The sequence below is a fragment of the Chaetodon trifascialis genome, chromosome 3, assembly GCF_039877785.1.
Source record: "Chaetodon trifascialis isolate fChaTrf1 chromosome 3, fChaTrf1.hap1, whole genome shotgun sequence".
NCBI lineage: Eukaryota > Metazoa > Chordata > Actinopteri > Chaetodontiformes > Chaetodontidae > Chaetodon > Chaetodon trifascialis.
Window position 1 is genome coordinate 7,911,018 of NC_092058.1, and position 20,310 is coordinate 7,931,327.

General features: G+C 43.3%; 2 protein-coding genes across 3 annotated transcripts in view; both read right to left on the reverse strand.

The window, feature by feature from the left end:
• Positions 1-1,229: 1,229 nt before the first annotated feature.
• Positions 1,230-11,099, reverse strand: mybphb (myosin binding protein Hb). Its single transcript, XM_070959114.1, has 12 exons — positions 10,804-11,099; positions 8,947-9,081; positions 8,118-8,285; positions 5,183-5,271; positions 4,894-5,089; positions 4,621-4,760; positions 4,369-4,528; positions 4,066-4,202; positions 2,544-2,730; positions 2,363-2,416; positions 1,597-1,628; positions 1,230-1,508 (listed from the first exon to the last, which is right to left on the reverse strand). Exons 1-10 carry the CDS (start codon positions 11,054-11,056, stop codon positions 2,385-2,387), a joined length of 1,497 nt encoding a protein of 498 aa, XP_070815215.1. The 5' UTR covers positions 11,057-11,099; the 3' UTR covers positions 1,230-1,508; positions 1,597-1,628; positions 2,363-2,384.
• A 326-nt stretch (positions 11,100-11,425) lies between these two features.
• The window catches only part of nav1b (neuron navigator 1b), a 51,260-nt gene continuing 42,375 nt past the window's right edge, over positions 11,426-20,310 (reverse strand). For both annotated transcript variants that reach the window (XM_070958457.1, XM_070958456.1), the window contains 13 exons: positions 19,968-20,146; positions 19,610-19,766; positions 19,175-19,373; positions 18,945-19,042; positions 18,753-18,848; positions 18,163-18,331; positions 16,622-16,857; positions 16,367-16,521; positions 16,202-16,273; positions 15,462-15,658; positions 15,218-15,336; positions 14,890-15,087; positions 11,426-14,791 (listed from right to left, as the gene is read on the reverse strand). In XM_070958457.1, the coding sequence (XP_070814558.1) occupies positions 14,708-14,791; positions 14,890-15,087; positions 15,218-15,336; positions 15,462-15,658; positions 16,202-16,273; positions 16,367-16,521; positions 16,622-16,857; positions 18,163-18,331; positions 18,753-18,848; positions 18,945-19,042; positions 19,175-19,373; positions 19,610-19,766; positions 19,968-20,146 (1,959 nt within the window). In that variant the 3' untranslated portion in view covers positions 11,426-14,707. The remainder of the gene's footprint in view (positions 14,792-14,889; positions 15,088-15,217; positions 15,337-15,461; positions 15,659-16,201; positions 16,274-16,366; positions 16,522-16,621; positions 16,858-18,162; positions 18,332-18,752; positions 18,849-18,944; positions 19,043-19,174; positions 19,374-19,609; positions 19,767-19,967; positions 20,147-20,310) is intronic.

The following is a 20,310-nucleotide window of genomic DNA, read 5'->3' on the forward strand; positions in this document are numbered from 1 at the left end:
GCAAAGGGTATGTGCTGGGAAACATGATCCTTGTCCAAAATCTGCCACCAAAATTAACACAGTCTGAAAATAGGCATGTGAGGGAGGGAAACCGTGGTGTTTTTCATCCTTTTAAAGGCAGGTAATGAAGACATTCCTCTCTTTCTATTTGCTTTCTTTTCCATTTCTCTCTTTCAGTTTTCTGAGGAAACAGAAAAGCATGTTTCTCCAGTCGAGCCTCCCAAAATAACCTGAGCGAGATGGAGCACGGAGGCTAATTTTGTCAGCCCCGGTGTGAACCCATGTGTCTGTGTAACCTGGATATCTCTGGCATCCTGCCCTGTATCACTATGCCAGTAACTCAAAATCCAAATAGTTACAAGACCAGTATTATAGACTGGTATTACTATTATGGAAGTCCTGGCATACTCCGATGCACTCTTGGGGCTGTATGAGCCAAATGAATAGTACTGCTGTCCCCAGATTCTCACTGGTCTGCTGCCAACAGGCCTTCATACATTTAGCAGCTGAGGGAAACTGTGGTGGAAAGTAATTAAATCAATTTGAAGACTCAGTAGTTTTCTGCATTAGCGTCGCCTGTTGGTCCTGTCAGAAAACCAAGTTTCTGAAACAGTGTTTCATGCTTTTATATTAAATTCTCTGTAACCTTTTATTATGAAATTATCTTTGAAAATGTATAGCAATTATAAGGACAATTAAATCAAGATTTAATGTAAACATTACTAAATATTAATTTCTCTTTTACTGGAAGCTTTATTCATTCATCTGTATTTTGTGCATGTCTGTTGACACTTACAATTAACGGGAATTAATTAATTGAATGTGTATTGATTTAATTTTTTCTTAAAAGTAGGACCAAATTAACATAGTTCCTTACAGGAAACCCACGTCAGAAAATTTTCAGCTGCTTGGTGGCTCATTTAAAGAAGCTGAAAGTACAAAAAATGCAATATATGCATTGCATTAAGTGTTTTACATTGTAAAGTGTCCCTGCTTTAGTGTATTTTATGAAAATCTCATTAAAACTGTGCACAGACTTGGAATACTTGATCATGTGTTAAGCACGATATGAGGTTGTCTTGTTCACCTTTTCTACACAATGGGAACCTTTACACTACTTCTGCTGGAGAGTTTGATTTGAAGAACACACTGTATTGAAAAAACAAAACCAGAAATCAAATTATTTATTGATATAAACACGTGCTCCTATGAGGAACAGTGAGCTCATGCTGTGAAAGTCTTGGTGTACACCTTGTTGCACTGGACAAGATGATAAAACCAGGAAGGAACAGTGTTTGAAATGTGATAATTAAGTTACCATAGACAGTATCGTTGGGGAAAAAGCTGATTGTGGACACGGATGCGGACTTGAATGATGAAGGTATAACGTGACAACAATTGTTCATCATAAAACAGGGTAACACTCGGCAAGAGGCCACAGGCAGCAACCCTTCAGCAGTGTGGTCACCAGGCATATATACATGTTCTTTCAGGAATCCAGCACCTTCCTGCGGAGACAAAGAAATAACTCTAAACTTAAAATCCTCTTTCATCGCTGTGGACGACAGTTTTAGAAGCGCTAAAAGTGTCACGCACCTTATGCTGCAAAGGTCTCATTCCATCTGCTCCTAATTTGGGATTGCAACAGATGAACAGATAACAACAACAGGTGTTAAAGAGGAGTCAGAACTGCAGTTGTAGAGACGGTAGCCATTCAGAATTACATAAGAGAATCAAAGAAAATAACGCAGACGTATTTTTTTAAATTCAAAGTAATTTAAAAAATTATGTGAATGAATTAAAAAAAAAAAATCATCTAGCAATTGAGGATTGTATATTCTCAGATTAAAGCTCCGAAATGTTCATCCTGAGTTAATATTGAGAGAGTAACCTGCTGATAAAATGCTGTATCTCAGTTTCCTAAAGGAGGCTGCTGCTGCTGCTGCTGAGTCAAGGAAATGTGATTAAGTCTCCCAACCGAGTACACGAGGAACCATCACAGTTTTAATTTATGGGCGCTACCTCTTGGACTCTTTCAGTGGCAGAGGCCACCTTTTCCAAGTTTAGTGCCCTCCATGTATGGAAAGTAAGTCACGGAGGTGGCAGGTGTCACCTCAGGACTCAAAAAGATCAACCTATCTAATGCATCCAGTTTAATTAAGCTTTCATTGCATTCATTTCACAAATATCCATGTATGCACAACTGGACGACAAGGAACAACTTCATCCAAAGATAATCCAATTAAACTATATTTATTTTATAAAGTGGATTAGGCACTTTGATTTTTAATTTGTTTTTGACTTAATTTAGCAAACACAGCAATAAGAAGAATATTCAAATAAGCTCCTGATCATTTCTGACCTGTGAGAATGTGAATGTTGACCTATTTCTTGTCTGCATCTGCAACCTGCGGCTCTGTTTGACAGAAAGACAAGTTATTAGCTTTCAAAAGGTTAAAACTCAAAAAGCAAATGCTGCAACTTAAATACAGTTTGCATACACTTAAATAGATTAGAAAGAGGTTCTTTAGAAAAAAACTTACGTTTGACCTCCAGCTTGCAGCTGACAGTTGCTTCTCCGTGATCGTTCATGGCTTTGCAGGAGTACACACCTCCGTCAAAGTTACCAGGCTTACGGATCTCCAGGGAGCAGATACCCTGAACGCAGATCTGCCTGAACTTGGGGTCGTCTCCAATAATCATCTGGTTCTTCATCCACTGAACCTTGGGCTGTAGAAAAACAACAGGTTTAGATTACAGATGCGTCGTTTGCATGTTTTGCTGCAGGAGTATGGTAAGTATATTAAGCATCTCATCCCCTCACAGCCATCTACTCACAAACAAACAAGCAACAGCGGTGTTTCTATTTATGTTTGTGCTACTTGGCAAGACAAAAACCCTTTTGATTGAAGTGGACAAACAGCACACAGCCAGCTTGGGAGTTTTAATGGCACCGACAAGGTGAGGACCTCCTGGGGGCCCATGGAGGAATGTTACACGTGACTCCACTTCCCTGCTGACCTGTCCGCCTTAAGGCCTCCTCCTCTCCTGCTTCAGATGCAAAGAATACCAATTCTAGCCTCCTCATCAAGACCATCTACGCTAATGCCCCTGTGGGCGATCCTTTGGGATTAGGAGCCCAAACAGGAGGTGAGAGGCTCAGACCATCAGGCTAACAAGGTCAGAGCGAAGGTGCTGACATGGTGCTTGAGCAGGGGCACCACGGTTGTTCTATTAATCATCTAGCAAACACGAATGCGTGCTCGTTCATCATTTAGAAATAACAGCTTGGTAAACGTCTGCATTTCAACATGCCAAAGGTCGGGACTGTATCAGCGGTATTGTAGGTTTCAGTCATTACATAACTGCAAACCATTATCCAGAACATACCATTAAGTTTTCAGACTGCGTCCCTGCCTTCCATTTGTTTCCATGAATTTCACAAAACGTACGAAAATCAACTGGTAGCGACGTGTTTGAGACCAATTATCACATCAGGCATTAGTCTAATGTATTTAGATATGCCAAACTGATTCTATTATTATGCTAAATAATTGGCGCACTGCCCCCATCTTCTCTCCAGGCGATGTGTGAGGAGACAGAGAGGAAGCAGGGCCTTAAAATCACCTGTGACCGAAACCACATCCTTCCACCTTCAACTGAACTGCTGAACAGTAAGAGGTTAAGTAAAAATCAGGCTGCGACACTGCACGTTACCTGCACTTTGACTGTACACGTGTGCTGCTACGTCGACTGTGTCTCACAAATGCTCAAGACAAACCGTCTCCTATGGGGGACAATAAAAACTAATCTAATGTTGTGTCAGCAGTGAGCAGGTTTGTTTCAAAAGCCCTGGTGATGTATTCAAGGACACGCTCGAAATGTGAGATTTATTTGCTGAATTTTTGAGCTACATTGTCAGGAAATTGAACTTGGAAGACAAACTATGTGCAAGTGTTGTTTAAAGAATAAAGCTTCTGCTGCTATAGTGGTGCTAACGTTTTGCTGAAGCTGTCAGTTTAGGGCCATGCGGCTGGTGGAGCACAGGAAGACGTGTTACTGTACTTTTGGGGTTCCCCTGACGGAGCACAGAAGCTTGGTGCTGTAGCCGACGGTGGTGGCTCTGTCAGTCAGAGAGGTGGTGAACTTGGGCGGCTCGCTGAAGTCGTGTTCCTTGTACTCAGGAGGCTTGTAGTCAATACCTGCAGAGTGGAAGAGAAACAGGCGTCACCGTGAAGCTTCCACTATGTGTGCATATCAGCTTTCTGGGGGCCCATTAGTTTGGTTAAATTCTATTTTTGTGAGCAGTTTTTAGAATATAATTTCTTTTTTGTTCATTTCCCCAGTCAGTCTAAAGGTCAGCTGTACCTGTCTTCAGGATCTTGGCCTCCTCCTTTGCAATAGTAGCGTCCTCGCTGATTCCACACTTGTTTTCAGCAAACACTTTGAACTTGTAGGTGTTGCCCATGATGAGGTCGGAGATGGTGGCATTCAGTCTATGGTAATGCTCCAACACAGTGAACCAGTCCTGCAGACGCACACAGTGAGGAAAGGATGAATCAACGGGGGAAGCTTTACTGTGACCATGCAGGCAGACGCTGTTTGATAGTGAAAACTTACTCCAGTCTTTTTGTCAGCCTTCTGGATTGTGTAACCTGTGATGTCTGTGTTTCCGTTGTCTTTGGGTGCAGTCCACTCCAGAGCAACATTGAAGCCCCAGGTATCCACGATCTTTACGCTGGCAGGAGGCCCCGGCAGCTCTGTGAACAACCGGGCGCTGATTACTTCAACTGTTCAAAATCTCACTAATATCATCTTCAAAAACACTCTTCTTCACTGTCTCTTGGACGGACATATGTCCTCTTTTGGGCACAATCTCAACATTTTGCTCACCAACAATTTGAAGGGTGAGTGGAGCCTTGTCCTCGAAGTCATCCACCTTCACACACATCTCGTACACTCCGGAGTCTTCCCTCTCGGCTGCACGGATGAACAGGATGCTGTCTCTTTCGGTGCTGCGGATGTTCACCCTCTTTGTGTCCAGGGGCTGACCAGTCTTCGTCCAGGTGACCACAGGCTTGGGTTTACCCTGAGTAAAACAATGATATCAGGAAGTTTGAGGAGTTGTGTAGTTTTATTTTATCGGGAGTTTTTCAGAAAGATACAGCCGTCTTCATCTTACCGTGAAGGGGATGGTGAGGTTGATCTTATCTCCAACATTAGCAACATACCTCTGCCTCAGGAAACGAGGCAAGCGGACCTTGGGACGATCTAGAGAGCAAAACAATGAATGAAACAACCAACGATCATTATGGTAAGTTGCACTTATATATCTTTTTACAATGAGAGCCTCTTTGAAGCTCTTTTATCTGCCGGCTCCACCGGGGATCAGTGAAGGGCCTGAAAGGGATTGTCAGGATCTGTTAGGAGATTCCTGGAGGGACACAAGAAGATTTAATTTTCTTTTGTGACCATTAAATCTTGAGGAAATCGATAAAGCTGCTGAGTTGATTTAAGCCCATTTCAGCCGGGGAATTTTCACGGGTATTTTCAGGGCGTTTTTGCTTTAACGGGTTGTCCCAACTGTCTTCCAAGTCCTTCATCCCTTTTGAGATGTATCTGTCTACTCGGTGGCTCATTTGAATGTTTCTTAATGGCATGATGTATAAAAGCCACAGCTGGGCAACATGGGACAAGTAGGACCTTGTATAAGTTATAATGCAGCAAAATAAAATGAGAGGATGCACAAGAATCTATGGAAAGCAGGATAGTTCATATTTGTGTATGTTTATATATATGCATGTGAGTATGTATGTTTTTTGTTTTCTCTGCCTACTAGAGACTTTTTGCATCTGTTTATATTGCAAATATTAATAAAATTTAAATAAGAAAAAAGCTGTTTAAATAGATTTTTGTATCTATTATTCACTCAAACTCATCATTCAACTGTTAACTGTGTTTTATCTGTGATTTTTCCCCCCTTGTTTATTGCAGTTTGCTGTTCTATGTGCAAGCTGACACACACAATTGCGTTACTGCGACAAATTACATTGAACTGACACTTGAAATTGGACAGATAAGAGGCGTAAATATGCATGGAGGGAAGCATGAGAAGATCGCAGGCGTGAGCTGCCCTGGTGGCTCATTTAACAAATATGTGAATAATGTAACTGTGAGATCCCGGCTCAGAAGCCACTCTGCCACATTTAACCCCGTCCCTCTTCTCTAACCGCCCCCATCTCTCTCCACTGTGTAGCAAGCTCGCAAACAGCCGAAACAGCCCATAAATCATCATAAAAAGAAAATCATGAGGGTTGTTATCCGTTGTGACGTTTCCAATGATACTTAAGCCTCAGGAGTGTCTCGCTGAGGCTCATTTGTAAAGGCGATGTGGTGAAGGCACCACCTGCTGAGTCCAGCAGAGCAACATTTGTCAGGACTCTAAATAAAGCGCCATACTGTAGCATATCACCTCCCCTCATGACGCACGACCCCCACTCGCATTCAAATTATACATGAATTAAGCAGGACGCAGAAACGATCGGACGGCTCCTGAAAGCGACTGCTTTGTAAACATGAACCAAAGTATTCTGTGTATATTAGTACAAACACAGCACATGTTAAGTGTCTTATCACCTCATACAGAGAGGATTAGTCTTAATGAACAATCTCCCTGTAAAGTCCGAGGCATGTTTCTAAACAAACACTGAATCTCTGGAAGTGTCATGAGATTTGGATGTCACCTGAGAGGTTAGATCCAAATCCACCACCACCCCCACCCACCAGCCCCTCTGCAGGCAGAGATGGGACACGCTGGAATTTACCATCCACCCCTCTCCTCCCCCACAGACCCCACCTGCTTGCTTGCAGTCAGATCACTTGTCACCATCGATCTTGCAGGAAAGAAGCCTGACATTCCCTTGGCAGGGATCACAATGCAATGCCAACCCCTCCACAGAAAAATGCGTGTTAATATTGGTGACATGCCAGCTATTTTTCCAAAGCTTTGTGGCCATTTTGTCGGAAACCATTCATAAGCCGTTTCTATATGAGGACCGCCGGGTATGGCGAGCATGACGTTGAACACGGAGGTGGCTATTGAAATACTGCCGGTCCGGCTGGGATCAAGTTGCCTTCCTCTCCTGTTCAGCTCTCCATTACGCATAACGATGATTTGTGAGTGAGCCAAAGTAACACTGCCCCTCCTTTTAAAGCCCTCGGGGTCCAATCATCATTTTACTGCAAATCACTTTAGATATACTGTCTATGATTAACACGGTAAGGTGTACGGCGTCAGTAAAACCATCGACTTAGCAGCTGTGTAATTACCACAGTTGGCTGGGTGGATCGCTGTTTCAACTCAAAGTGGAAGCGAGTGAGAAGACTGCAGTTTTATACCGTTAGCACTGCAGGTATGTGCCACCGGGACATGGACAGCTGAGAGGAAAACATTGCTGAGCTGTTTCTGTTTGACTCCTGCATTTTAAAACTGTCCCTTCCCATAATAAACGTCTCCATAAAGTTACGACCAGACATGTCTCAAACACTACGAACTGTCCTGCAGTAATAAACCCATTAAAAATTTTAATCAGCATTTGTCATTAAAATTACACCTGTTGATTTGATTTTTTTTTTATTTTTGGTCATTTGGGAGTTGAAGTCGTGCTGCAAATTTAAAAGAATTAATAGAGCATAATTTGTGATTATTATGTGTCAATACACTTTGTATTGAATACTTACATATGTATGGGGTATGCAGTACTAGACCTTTTATTTTTGGCTACTAAGTAGACCGTGGCCTTTTGCCACTGAGTTCCTGTCTTTGTGCTCACATTTCTAATTTTTTCTTTGCATTTTTTCCCCACTGTTTCCCACAGATTCCTGCATACAGTAGACGTTCACATTGTGTATAGTATTCTGCTTTTTCTTTTAATGGTTAGTTATCTGCATCGTGCATCTCGTCTTGTCCCTCATTTTGCTGCTGTGGCGCTTTAATTTCCATTTGAACTACATCTTATTTGACTTTTCTTTGTGATTTTCATAATAAAATGGTAAAATAACAGTTTGCTTCTTGTGCTTGTGTTTCTCGCTCTCTGGTCTTTGTGAACACTTCTTACCAGCAACCTCCTTCACCAGGACAGGCTCGGGGAGGGTGGCTGGGGGGCTGCGGCCGCCAGCATTCACAGCCACCACGCGGATCTTCAGACGGTCACCGGTGGTCTGGTTCTTGATGACGTAGCGGCAGGACTTCTGCAGATCCTCGTTGACTGCTTTCCATTCATCAGCTGAGTGGGAAAATTACACAAAATGAAGATGGACTGGTACGATTTACAGAACTGCTGTTTATCTTGATATTACAGGATTAAGACTGTAAAGCTGCAGGCAGACTGAGAGGAACCGATCCATTTCATAGAGTTAATACATTAGAATAAGTGCTGCTTGTTGTCCAGCTTTGTAATGGGAATTAAGCGATTATGTTATATGTGATATGAACTTGCTAATTTATGGGTAATCAGCGTGCCCTGTCTGCTAAATCAAGCATACTCTGAACTGCTGCTGATATTAGCTTAGGGGTCTATGTCTAAAAGCAGGACCTCCAGCAAGACCACAGCAGCTCCTGCAATGCTCCTTTCCTTGTAGGGAGAAGTTAGGTAGCTCATGATATAACTCTGCCAGTGACACTTCAGGGACAGCTGCAACCGATATGGCTGACCCACATTAAAACAGCAATTTAAGAGGTTCCTGACAGTATTTAAAAAGCACTTAAACATTATAGATATAATTACAGATATTAGAGATATAACCAGACTACTGCAATAACCTAAAACCAGCTGTTTTAAAAAAAATGATTGAAAAGGTCAGATGACATTTTTGTTAGGGTTTATTAATAATCTGACCCCTTTCACACACATGACAGCGCCTCCTCAAAGGAAGAGCAGGACTTACTTCCATCCTTGCAGATTTCAATGGTGTATCCATCCAGACCGGATATTCCAATGACCTCTGGCTGGCTCCAGATGATAGTAACTGAAGTGTCGTTCTTATCCTCAATGAACAGATCCAGTGGAACGCTTGTGGGCTCTGCAGGCGCCGTGAAAACACAAAGTTAATCAACGGACATGCAAAGGGGCAGAAATGCACAAAAGCATTCAAATCGCAAATCAATGCAAAGTTGAGGCTCGTAAGAGGTGACGACCCTCTTCTTTATCTTAACACTGTGATAAAAAGCAGAAGCAGTGATGAAGGCAGAATCTAATCACGCTCAGGTTTCTTTCTGAGTAGATGGTTACCTTTGGGTGGAGGTGGTGGAGGCGTGGGTGCTTTAGGCTCCTCTGGTGCAGGCGCTTCAGCAGCTTCAGCTGATGTTAAACAGGCATTTGCATTATTATTGGCAGCATGTGATGAGCAGAGCGATGTTGCAGCATCAACTAAAATCCAGTTATGTACCTCACAGCTCTCTGTCTCCCGCACTGGGAGGTCAAAGGATTCACAATGCTAATGCTGGAGGAGCTCTTTATCCAATTTTGTGTCACATGACAGAATCATCACAGATATTAAAGAGAGAGGAGTGAACATGTTCTGTTTCTGCAGGTTGGTTTACCATCAGCAGGTGCTTCAGAGGCAGCCGCCTCATCTGTAGCTGGAGCGGCGGCAGCTATTATTGAATGTTAGATATTAATGGTGAGTGCTGAGCAGATGTGACAAACACATGATACTGTGTGTGCTGAGACTGCAGACTGTCCAAAGTCTTACAGGAAGTCAGTTAGTGATGTTAACTTTACTACAGGAGGTTGAAGACTTTATATCCTTTGTGCCTCATGTGATTTTTTTTATTTATTTATTTTTTTTACCACCAGCAGAGGCCTCAGCAGCAAGTGTTTCTCCAGCACCAGGCACAGCAGCTGATATGTGAAGTTAGAAGATATCAGCATTAGATATCAGTGTAGTTGCTGAATGAGTTTCAGGTTTTCATAATACTCATACAGGAGCTCTGTTAATCCACTGACAGTCTGTTTTACCATCAGCAGGGGCCTCAGCTGCAGCTGCTGGCGTTCCTTCTGTAAAGGAGCAGCAGCTGATACTAGAGGTTAGAAGATATGCAGATGCACAACATTTGGAAACTATCATAGTTTCAAAAAGTGGTTAAATCTATCAGAATAAAAGAGGGGGAAGTTAAAATGAGCAGAAATGAGTGAGTTAGGTGGTAAATGAGACCCTCCTCTCAGAGTATCAAACCATCAGCGGCTGGCTGATCTGCAGCAACAGGAGGAGCAACTTCATCAGCGAGAGCAGCTGATGGAGATATTAGATGTTTGAATAATGGCTGAATCAATGCGAACTGAAGCTGATGTTAATTATTAGAAAAAGTAAATGCACGGTTAAAATGAAACAGGTGTTAATATGCGTTATACATCAGTCTTTGGTTTGTTCATTTTTGCGTCAAGATGAAACATTCACTGATGTATAAAAGCGCGTGCTATCATCGACTTAATCAGCTGACATCACAGAGTTTTGCAGAAGGAAAACCTCTTTCAGTGACTTAGAAGTCAGCTGCAGGAAACCAGGCAGGCGCTTTATGCAGTTACATGCGGTTCCCGGTTCATTTGACCTTACCGCGGAGCGCGCACAAGCGCACGTGCGCAAAGGTTACCGCGCGCTTACCATGAGAGGAACCGACTACTTTGCCTTTAATTAAAAGGCAAACAACTAATCCAAGGCTCATCCACTGAGAAATAAAAAGAAGGAGGACTGTGTAATGGACGGTAAGTCGTGGCTCACACGCCGCTGCGCACGGAGCATTACCATCTGGGGGTGGAGGCGTGGGGGGTTTGGGCTCCTCAGCTGGCGGGGCCTCTCCCTCGGCAGGGGCCGCCTCAGCAGGTGCCGCTTCGCCCTCAGCCGGGGCTGGGGCGGCTTCAGCGGGGGCGGCTTCAGCCGGTGCGGGCTCTGGAGCGGGTTCTGGAGCGGGTTCAGGAGCCGGCTCCGGAGCCTTCTCCTCCTTCTTGGCTGGTTCTTTCTTAGCCGCCTTCTTGATTGGGGCAGGCTTGGTCGGCATGTTGGAGGTTGCAGCTAATTCCCAACTCGGTTAAGTCCTTAAAAACTGGATCCAATGCCGTTATTCCTGTGGGGGTGGCAGGCTTATATAGGGCTCTGCAGGTTCAGGCACCGCCCCCAAATGAAATACATGTAATGGATACAGGCCACCGTGTCTGAGTCAGACCACCATGTCTGTTTGTCTCACTCATCAACACTGAGCATCATTAAATGTTCCACTACATAGACTGTGGCCTAATTAAATGGAAATATGGAAAAATACAAAATACAAGCACGGTTTATGGCTCTAATCTTCTTTAAAGCAAATGCATTACGTTATTATTTAATACACTTATAATCAGGTCAGATTGACACAGGAGAAGCAACAGAATAAATATAACATGTATTTTATTGATTCCAACAACCAGTGATAGGTGGATGAAAGCCTTCACAAACATGCCTCGTCCATGGATTGGACCCAACTCTGAAGAAATGTACCTTTCTCTCAAGGATGATCCCCCCCCCCACCCCTCCTCAGTGATTGTTGCCGCATCCAGAATGCTGACCTATTTACAATCTTTACAATGATGTCCTGTACAAAATAGAGAAATTAAGTTTTACAAAGGATTCTTTAGAAAAAAAAAAAAAAGAAATATCAAATATCTGAGTATTAAAAAGGAAAACATCATCTAGAATGATTTTCCTAAACAATACATTAATGTTAACGTTTTTCTCGCCACACAGCAAGTTTACATGCATTTACAACACAAGCCTTAACATTTGCACATCAGTGACATTAGATACCGCATAACATTTTTTTTTTAAGTCTTAGTTTAGTCCACAACAAGCTTTGCAAAAATATGACTATTCAGCAACCTGTATTGGGCTAAGATATCAGATTCATCTCTTTATCCGGTTTAATTCTACGTAAAATACGCAGTCAAGTGCTGATTCTTAACAACCGTTTGAGGCCCATAATTCGATTTTCAATCTTTTTCTCGGTTTGTTTAACGTCATTTGACCATTTACAAGTCCAGTTATGACACTTTAGGCGCCATTCATAAGGACAAAACACACAAAACATCTTCATTTCTTTAGCTACATCTATGAACCCTGTTCTCAACGCAGCCCCACACAAATCCTCCTCTCTTTAAGGCTCACCTGCTAAAACAAGCTTCCACTTATATCCTGGGGATGCAGTTTGGTCCAAATTAAGACCTCAAAGACAGACCCAATGAAAACACACCAAGTTTGCTCGTGAAGTTCACACATTTGCTGATTGCCAACACCAGTAGAAGTTGCTGCATAGTCCTGATACAATAGTAAGCAAACACAAATCACAGCTACTACAGAGCAACAGGCACAACAACCAGTGAATGAGATGAGAAGCTCGAGCTGATGGCTTTTGTTCACCTGCAGAAACAGACCAGGGTGGGGTTGTAATACTGTCTAATACCTGACATATTTACAATAACTAAAATTATTCTCAATCGGCATGTGACCAGTGAGACTCACTGGCCATTTGGCATCTTTTTGCTCTTTCCTGTCTTTAATTCATTCTTTTTTTTTTCTTTACACAGGTGACCAATCAGAGCTGCGCATTAGTTCTCTTTTCAGCTTTAAGCAATCAAAGCAACAACACTTCAGACACTGCCTAAAATGCTAAACTTTCTCATCCAGCTGTCATAAAAGTGGTCTGACATTCATTTACAGGATTTATGTACATGTGAAGTTTAGTCTGAGCACCTGAACAATGACAGTTTGGGACGAACAGGTGAGTTATTTCCACACCACTTGCACAACCATGTGCTTTGTTGATCCATTAGGGTTTCTTTACAAAAACCTACACAAAGTACAGAAAAAAAGGTATTTAAATCTTTAGCTTTTTACTTTTCACTTAATCTACCACAATCAGTTCATCAGTGTGCCCAGAATGTTGTCAAATATGAACACTGTACGACATCAACATGGGCGCACACCATACAATGTCTCACATGACTTCACGGTCTCCACGTAATGTGTAACGTCCTAAAAATATCTGAAATCATCTCCCAGATCTATATTTCACATCTCTTTAGCGTCTGACAGCACAAAACTCTTTGCTAACCTACCCTGAAAGTCTACATGATCTGTATTCAACACCAAGACAGTTCGGGACATTGTTAAAGAGCACCATACACACCTAAATGATGATAATAAGCATGAGTGACATTAAGGAGGAGATTTTTAGTTCTGCGCATGAGCTGTCGCAAATGAAATGGGCATAGGTTGCTTTAAAGTCACTCTACTCAGCCATTGTTAAAAGTGTTTTGCAGTGGAGCTTTGTGATAAGGCTTCTTTTAAAAGCACCTACGAGATGATTCATACTGTTACATGGTTGATTTTTAAGTGTTTTCTATACATTCATAGTTGAACTTAAACCCCTAACTTGACAGTCAATATGCATGATTGAAGTACAGTATTTGGTTCAGTATATTAGATATTTGCACCAACTAATATAGATAAAATAACTGCGATGTAACCTGATGTATGTACATAATATATACAATAACTACTCTGAATATGGGGGGAAAGATCTGAAACAAATGAGTCTTTCCTAGATATATGTCATTAAAAAAAATCTGAATTGGATTCAATAGAGTTTTCTTGATCTGTTTAATCAGAGGGTGTTTGTTATGTTATATTATCCCTGTGTATCTAATACCTGATATACTGTATATGGCAAGATTGGTGACGCTGCTTGTTTCACGTAAAGCAGTTCGTAAAACTAAATTAAGTGCTTGGAAAATATGTTTCTCTGCAGTGGAAAAAGTGACAAACTCACATCACTGATAAATATGTTTGGTTTTATGTAAAAGAGTATGACAGCAAGTTTTCAACTTATAAGCCATAAAAAATGATAAAGAAGGTGGAAAAATATGTGGAAAAGTATACTGATAGTTTATCCTGTAATAATTTATTATTTCATACTGTTAAAAAGGAAAAGAAATAACTGATTTGTTGGCTGGGATGATATCGATGAAAGCACCTGTATACTCTGCTGAAGTTGAGGTGACGCTGACGTCTTTGTTCTTAAGGCATTTTATTTGTATCACCTGCTCGGGCTGTAAAGTTCAGGATTGCATATGTATAAGATTTGGCCTACAAAGACTTATACAGTCGATATGTACCAAAGAACTTTGCAATAAACAGTAGCGTCTGTCATGCTGTCATACTCTTTTCCAGAAATGAGTCACCATAATTGAGAATAGCTCCTGTTGACAAGCACCCCGTATCCCATGATGCACTGGAGCAGGACAGACTGCGTGTGCTGCTGCAGAAATCACCTGAAGTCTAAGTGCGGACACTATGGGTTTCATAATGATCTATTAGCACCGATCTAAGAGTACTGAGGGCTAACATGGTGGTAAAGGGATGTGAACTGAAGTGAATGTCTTCCAGTCAAACATGTAGGAAAGTAACAGAACGTAGCTTTTCATTCAATACGAGTTAACAGTCCTTTGAAAATACTGTATCTATTAAGATTTGTAGTTACCCAGTTATACTTTTAACCTACTGGGGGAATGACAGCTTAAATCACCCTACAACCATTTCGGAGGGTTCCTTTGTTCCTGAATGTGCACTGCGTCATTACAGCCGACAAAAGAAAAATCAAACTTGAAGTGCTAAGTGTTCAAAGTTTAGGCAGGCTAGGGTCTTCTTTGTCAGGGGATTCAATGTAATTGGCCGCCTCCTGAAGTTTCAAGAGCATTGCCATCTAAAACAAAGAAGAGACAGATGAGAAATCAGCAATCCTGAAGTTTGAAGTATTGAAGCAAAAAACACATGGAAAGAGCAGGAAGTGCTCGTTCTTACCAGTGGATCGGACTCCATGGAGCTGGGTGGAGTCTCTTTGTGAGGCCTCTCCTCGAGGGGCTGACCGGGGCTGCTGGAGCCAATGCTGGGCGGGGGCAGGTGGAACAGCTTTGCCTGGTCCTGCTGGGCAGACGGCCAAGGCAGGGTGCCCCTCACCCACTCCACTGGGTCCTCCCATACCGCCTTCTGGCCGTGGACCTGAAGCGTCACAACATATCAGCAACAGCAAAATTAGAGTGTCGCATTTCCTGTGAACAGGAAGCCTCCAGCACTGCATGAAGAAGAGCCTGATGCGAGCTGGGGGCCGTTTTCTGGATGCGTTTCTCACCTTGATGCCGTCCTTGGCCCCCTCTTGCAGGTAAGGAATAATAGAGTGGTTCCAAAGGTCAATGAACCACGATCGAAACTCATCCACCGTGACTGGACAGGACAGGAAGAAGCAGGGGCCTGAGGAGACAGGAGAGGAGAACATTACAAAGACAAATAAAGGTCTCCATATTCCAATATACAAAATACAAACTCATCTTTCTTCAGCTCTCAAGTAAAGCCCTGTCCACAGACGAGCTTCATACCAATGAGGAAGTCCGACGTGCTGTGCTTCTCCAGGAAGGCGTGCAGATGATACCACAGTTTGGGTACCCAGTCCAACACCCTCATCAGGTCCTCATTGGTCACGCTTCTCTCATCCTCAGACTCCATCAGCTTCCTGTGCAGGTAGCGCACCAGGAAGCCGTTGGCTGGCTCCACGTTGTTGGAGAAGGTCACCATCCTAAGATGACGAAAGCAGGCAGAAATATTCACAGTAAAATACAGATGAATACTTGACTAGTTTGTTAGCCAAATATGGGATTAGCTGTGCCATTAACCCTCTTATCCACATTAGATCCTTGACTTCAAATTCTTTGATTTAACAAAATATTGTTACTTTGACAGTTTGACAGTCAAATTCGCCTTTGCCATGACCCTTGTGTGGTGGATTTCTGAGTTTGATTGGATGGAATAGAGTATTGGTTTGAATAATTGCAAGTGCAGGTAAAAGTAAGTTATGCCTGTTTGAATCATAGTCAGAGGATCAACTTTTATAAAGCTATTATTGCTATTCATGGCACTGAGTGAGATCAAACTGAATCAGATTACACATGAACTCACAGTTTACTATTGATCTGCTTTAAGACGTTTTATTGTATTGACTTGTTTACTGCATAGCGAGCTTCAAATCTAACTTCAGTTCAATCTGGACAAACTCAGCCATGACACATGAGACGATACTGCAGGAGAGGAAAATGCTCCCAGAGCCGCTCTTTTAACCAACCTGAAGCTGAGATGGAGGCCGTGGTTCGCTATCATCTTCACCGGCTGATTGCTTGTTCCAACAATGTAAGGACTGCGGGCAGGAACGGTGTTAGAGGTCAGTTTACACTGAACCATCGCACAAATACTTCTGCAGCTACTTTCAGTCTGCGTGTGTGGAGCTCACCATTTGTGATATTTGCAGGTGAGGGCGCCATTGACAAGCTCGCTGATGGAAGCAGGGTCATGAATATCATCCAGAATAACTACCAGCGGCACTTCTGACATGCTGGTTTCCCGATCGATTTGATTGGCCAGGTTGGAAAGGTAAAGCTGCAGATCCTGAGGAGAGAGAGAAAGAGGGACAGAAGGTGAGTAAAGGAGGCTGACAACACAACACAGCAAATACTCTGCTGTCATTCAGGACGTCCGTTTGTGTCACCTTGCATGACTGGCGGTGCATGTTGAAAGTGACGACGATGCCGTTGGTGACTTCGCGGGCGCTGCGGTCCACCAGGTACTCCGCCAGCCGGGAAGCCAGGTAGCTCTTGCCCGTCCCGCTCGGCCCGGACAGGATGAGACGGCGGTGTTTGAGTAGCAGACTGATGTAGTGTTGCATCATGGGTTTGGGAATGAGGGTTTCAAATACCAGGCTGTCCACACACTTCTCCTTCAAACCTGAACATAGCGAGGATAAGTGAGAATGGACTGTGATGTAATAAACAAAGAAGCTGATGACTATCTGCTAATTGCAGAGCACAAAATAGAATTGGTGATGAACTGTGATACTTGACATTCAAGTGCTTGTTAAGAATTCTGTTAATATCTATCCCAAAATGAAAACACATTACAAACAGGAAGAGCCTGAGTAAGAAGATGCTGTGAAAACAGATTTATATCACCTCAAATGTCCTTCATAAGCAACATGCAGTTCAAGCATTTTGCTCTTAAAATAACTTTGCATCAAGTGTAGGGGGTCTGGGCGGCCCCCACCGGCCTGCAGGAGTCTAATGTTCCTCCTTCACCTCCAAGGGGCCCATGTGTCCGAGGCTGATTGACCAGCTGGACCTGGCTGCACTGGGATCAGGTTACTCAGAGCCCTGTCTGGACTGCCGCTGCTTTCCCAGCTCTCCTAGCACTTCAGTCCCAACATTCCTGCATGCAAAGGTGCAGAGGGGTCGACTGCCAGACCAGGACCTCGCCTGTCCTCGCTGGTCACAGCTCTGGTTTTGAATCACTGATGGGCTCCACATATGTGCTACTCACAAGCCAAAACACTGCTGTTACAGAAATTTGACATATGCAAGCCATATAAATCAGTACTAGTAAAGTTCCTACGTATAATTTGACCAATTAAATTTAAAACTGTGCCAAAATATGATGCTGTTGAACCGATGAGTTCGTCAGCTGACACAGGGTCACTTGAGTTAACACTGAGCACAGCTCAGTGTGTCTGCATGCTGGACATAAAGAAGAGCTGCTAAGCAAAACAAAGCAAGACTGGATAAAACAGTTATAAAGACTGACGGGCCCAAATGTGTCGCTCTGACAAGCAGGCAGACACAAGGATTTGCACTCAGTCAGACTTGGATCAGGCTATTAAACTTCTCAGATAAACACTACGCAGCTAATGCAAAAGATCTGATTGACATTTGATCCATGTGTGTGTGGACGCAGCTTTCAATCAAAAGATTTGTGGTTTCCCGGCAGAAGACATTGAAAATTTAAGCTGGACGGACTCAAAAGGGATCAGACTCTGAGTACTTGCATTAGGAAGTTTATCTCATTAGCTCAAATTCTGATTGTCAGGAGGTAAAAAGGCATCTGTTGCTCTGTTTAGATTTTACAGAATAATGCCTTTGAGCCTGGACTGTAGTCTGCAGTCGAGTATGACAATCCTGAATTCAACCTAAAAAGCCACTTTAATCAAATCATCCATGTCATCTAAATGTCACATGTACGTAACAGCATGTCTCCGCGGACCTTTCAGAGCCACCGTGATGCTGCTGGGGCCTCTGGACATGCAGCGGGAGGGCTGCGTCTCTGGAGCTTCTCCGCCCAGCACCCTCTTAATGTGGCCCATACTGTAACTGTAGATGGAGTCTGTAGACAGGCCCAGGCTGGCAGTGGGGTCCACCTTGGCTATGTACACCTGCAATGAAAACAGCAGAAACTGAGTGGAAATCTGGATTTAGTGTTTGCAGACAGACAGCGCCCCGTGTGGTGTTTCAGAAGAAACATATCGAAGGTGAAAGTAAACACGATCTGTGCACGGTTTGCTTTTATAGGGCACTTACATACTACGAATTAGACCAGCAATTCCCCACTAGCATGACCTGGACAGTCTTCAAAGGTAAATTCACATACCTCTTTTATTAAGTTTGTCAATAAAGTCAGAAGTTAACTGTGACCCGAAACGCTATGTTGGCATCTCAGTTTCCATCCGTGTGCTGTGGTTGAACTCTTTGAAGTAACAACATGCTAAATTTAATGTGGCAGCTGAATCATGAATGAGAACATGCATAATGTACATTCAGTTCTCGGACAGGTCACCTTGAACGAAGCCGTCTCACCTTGAAGGCCTGGCTGACAGCTGAATCCAGCATAGGCCAGTCCATCCTGCCATTCACCCGGACAGTGCCGACGAAGAAATCCTGCTGTTTAACCTCCTGTTGACATAACGTGCAGCAAACAGGTGATACCCTCGTACCATTTTAAATGGTGTTTATTGGTGATGAGGGACACGTGACAAACAGCATACTTACATCTTTGAAGACGTGTAAATCTGCGACACAAACCACCACTCTTACGCGGTGATCGTCTCTCTGTGAGGAAAGACTGTGAGAATCTGCCGAGTGCACATCTGCTGAGAAGCAAATAAAAAAATGGACGACAGAAACAGAAAAACAAAAGAAAGATGATGCAGTGGATCATTAAGTAAATCTGCCACAGTGGTAAAACCATTCTGACACATCAGAGACTGAAGCATCAATACCTGTGCTGCTCCCCTCACTCAGCCCTCTGCTGTAGCTCTTGGGCATCTGCATGGCGACTGACTGCCGAGGTGATGAACTCCCCAGAGCAGTGAGACCTGAGGACTGGGACGCGGAGCTGGAGGGTCCAGGGGATGGACAGGGGGACAGACCACCTGTCTTCAGCTGGTCGTTCTCAGCCTTCAGGTTCTCCACTGTCCTCTACAGATAAAAGTCATACAAAGCATTGGCAAAGTGTTCATACGTCACACTGACCAAATCTTGAATATGACTGCAGTGGTGATTTTTTTGGTGGACGCTAAAAGTATTTGTTGAAGAAAAGTTTTACAAAGTGAAAAATATCTGCACACAGTAAACCAACATTGTCCTTCTCTAAACATAACAGGATTAAAAGTTTGGCGTCCTAATTAGAGTAACCAGCAATGAATCGCGCGTACCTGCATGTTGGTCATGGCGTCCTGCAGCTGCTCCAGGCGATGGGCAGAGCCTAGAGCCTCCAGGCGGATGTCTGTCAGTTTACGCTCCTTCTCCCACAGCTCCGTACGCAGCTCTGATACGACCTTATCGTCCGCCACCTCGTCTCCTTCACAGACTCTGGAGGTATTCAGAAGACAACTTTGGAGATGAGTGACGGCAGCAATGATCGGCACACTGATTTTCAGATGCTGAAGTTGTTAGACACTGACACAGTAACACGTGTATTTACAGCATAGAGTTCTGTCATAATCTATTAAATATTCACATCAATTTCACGTTCATGTTATAATGTGATTTCAATTGCAGGGAGAGGTTTACCCTGACGACGACGCCAAGGTTGAGGATTTCACGGACGATGGAGGGTTGTCTCCATTGTGGTGCACTTTGGGGGAGGAGGGTGCAGAGGATTCTGGGGTGGAAATTTCCTCAATGTCAGCATACGGTCCTGACGGCTTGGAGCCCTTCTTACTAAAGGCCTTGTTGAAGGAGCTGCGTAGCTGCACAGAGAAGAAACACGAGACTGATGTAAATGATTCGTCTGAAAACTCTTGAGTACAAGAGAATTAATAAGCAGGTCTTGAAGCTGCTTCTATCAGATAAGCCATGTTTTCCACTGAGAGCTGTCATCCACACTTGTTTCCGGTTAACCTTCTGCTGGGAT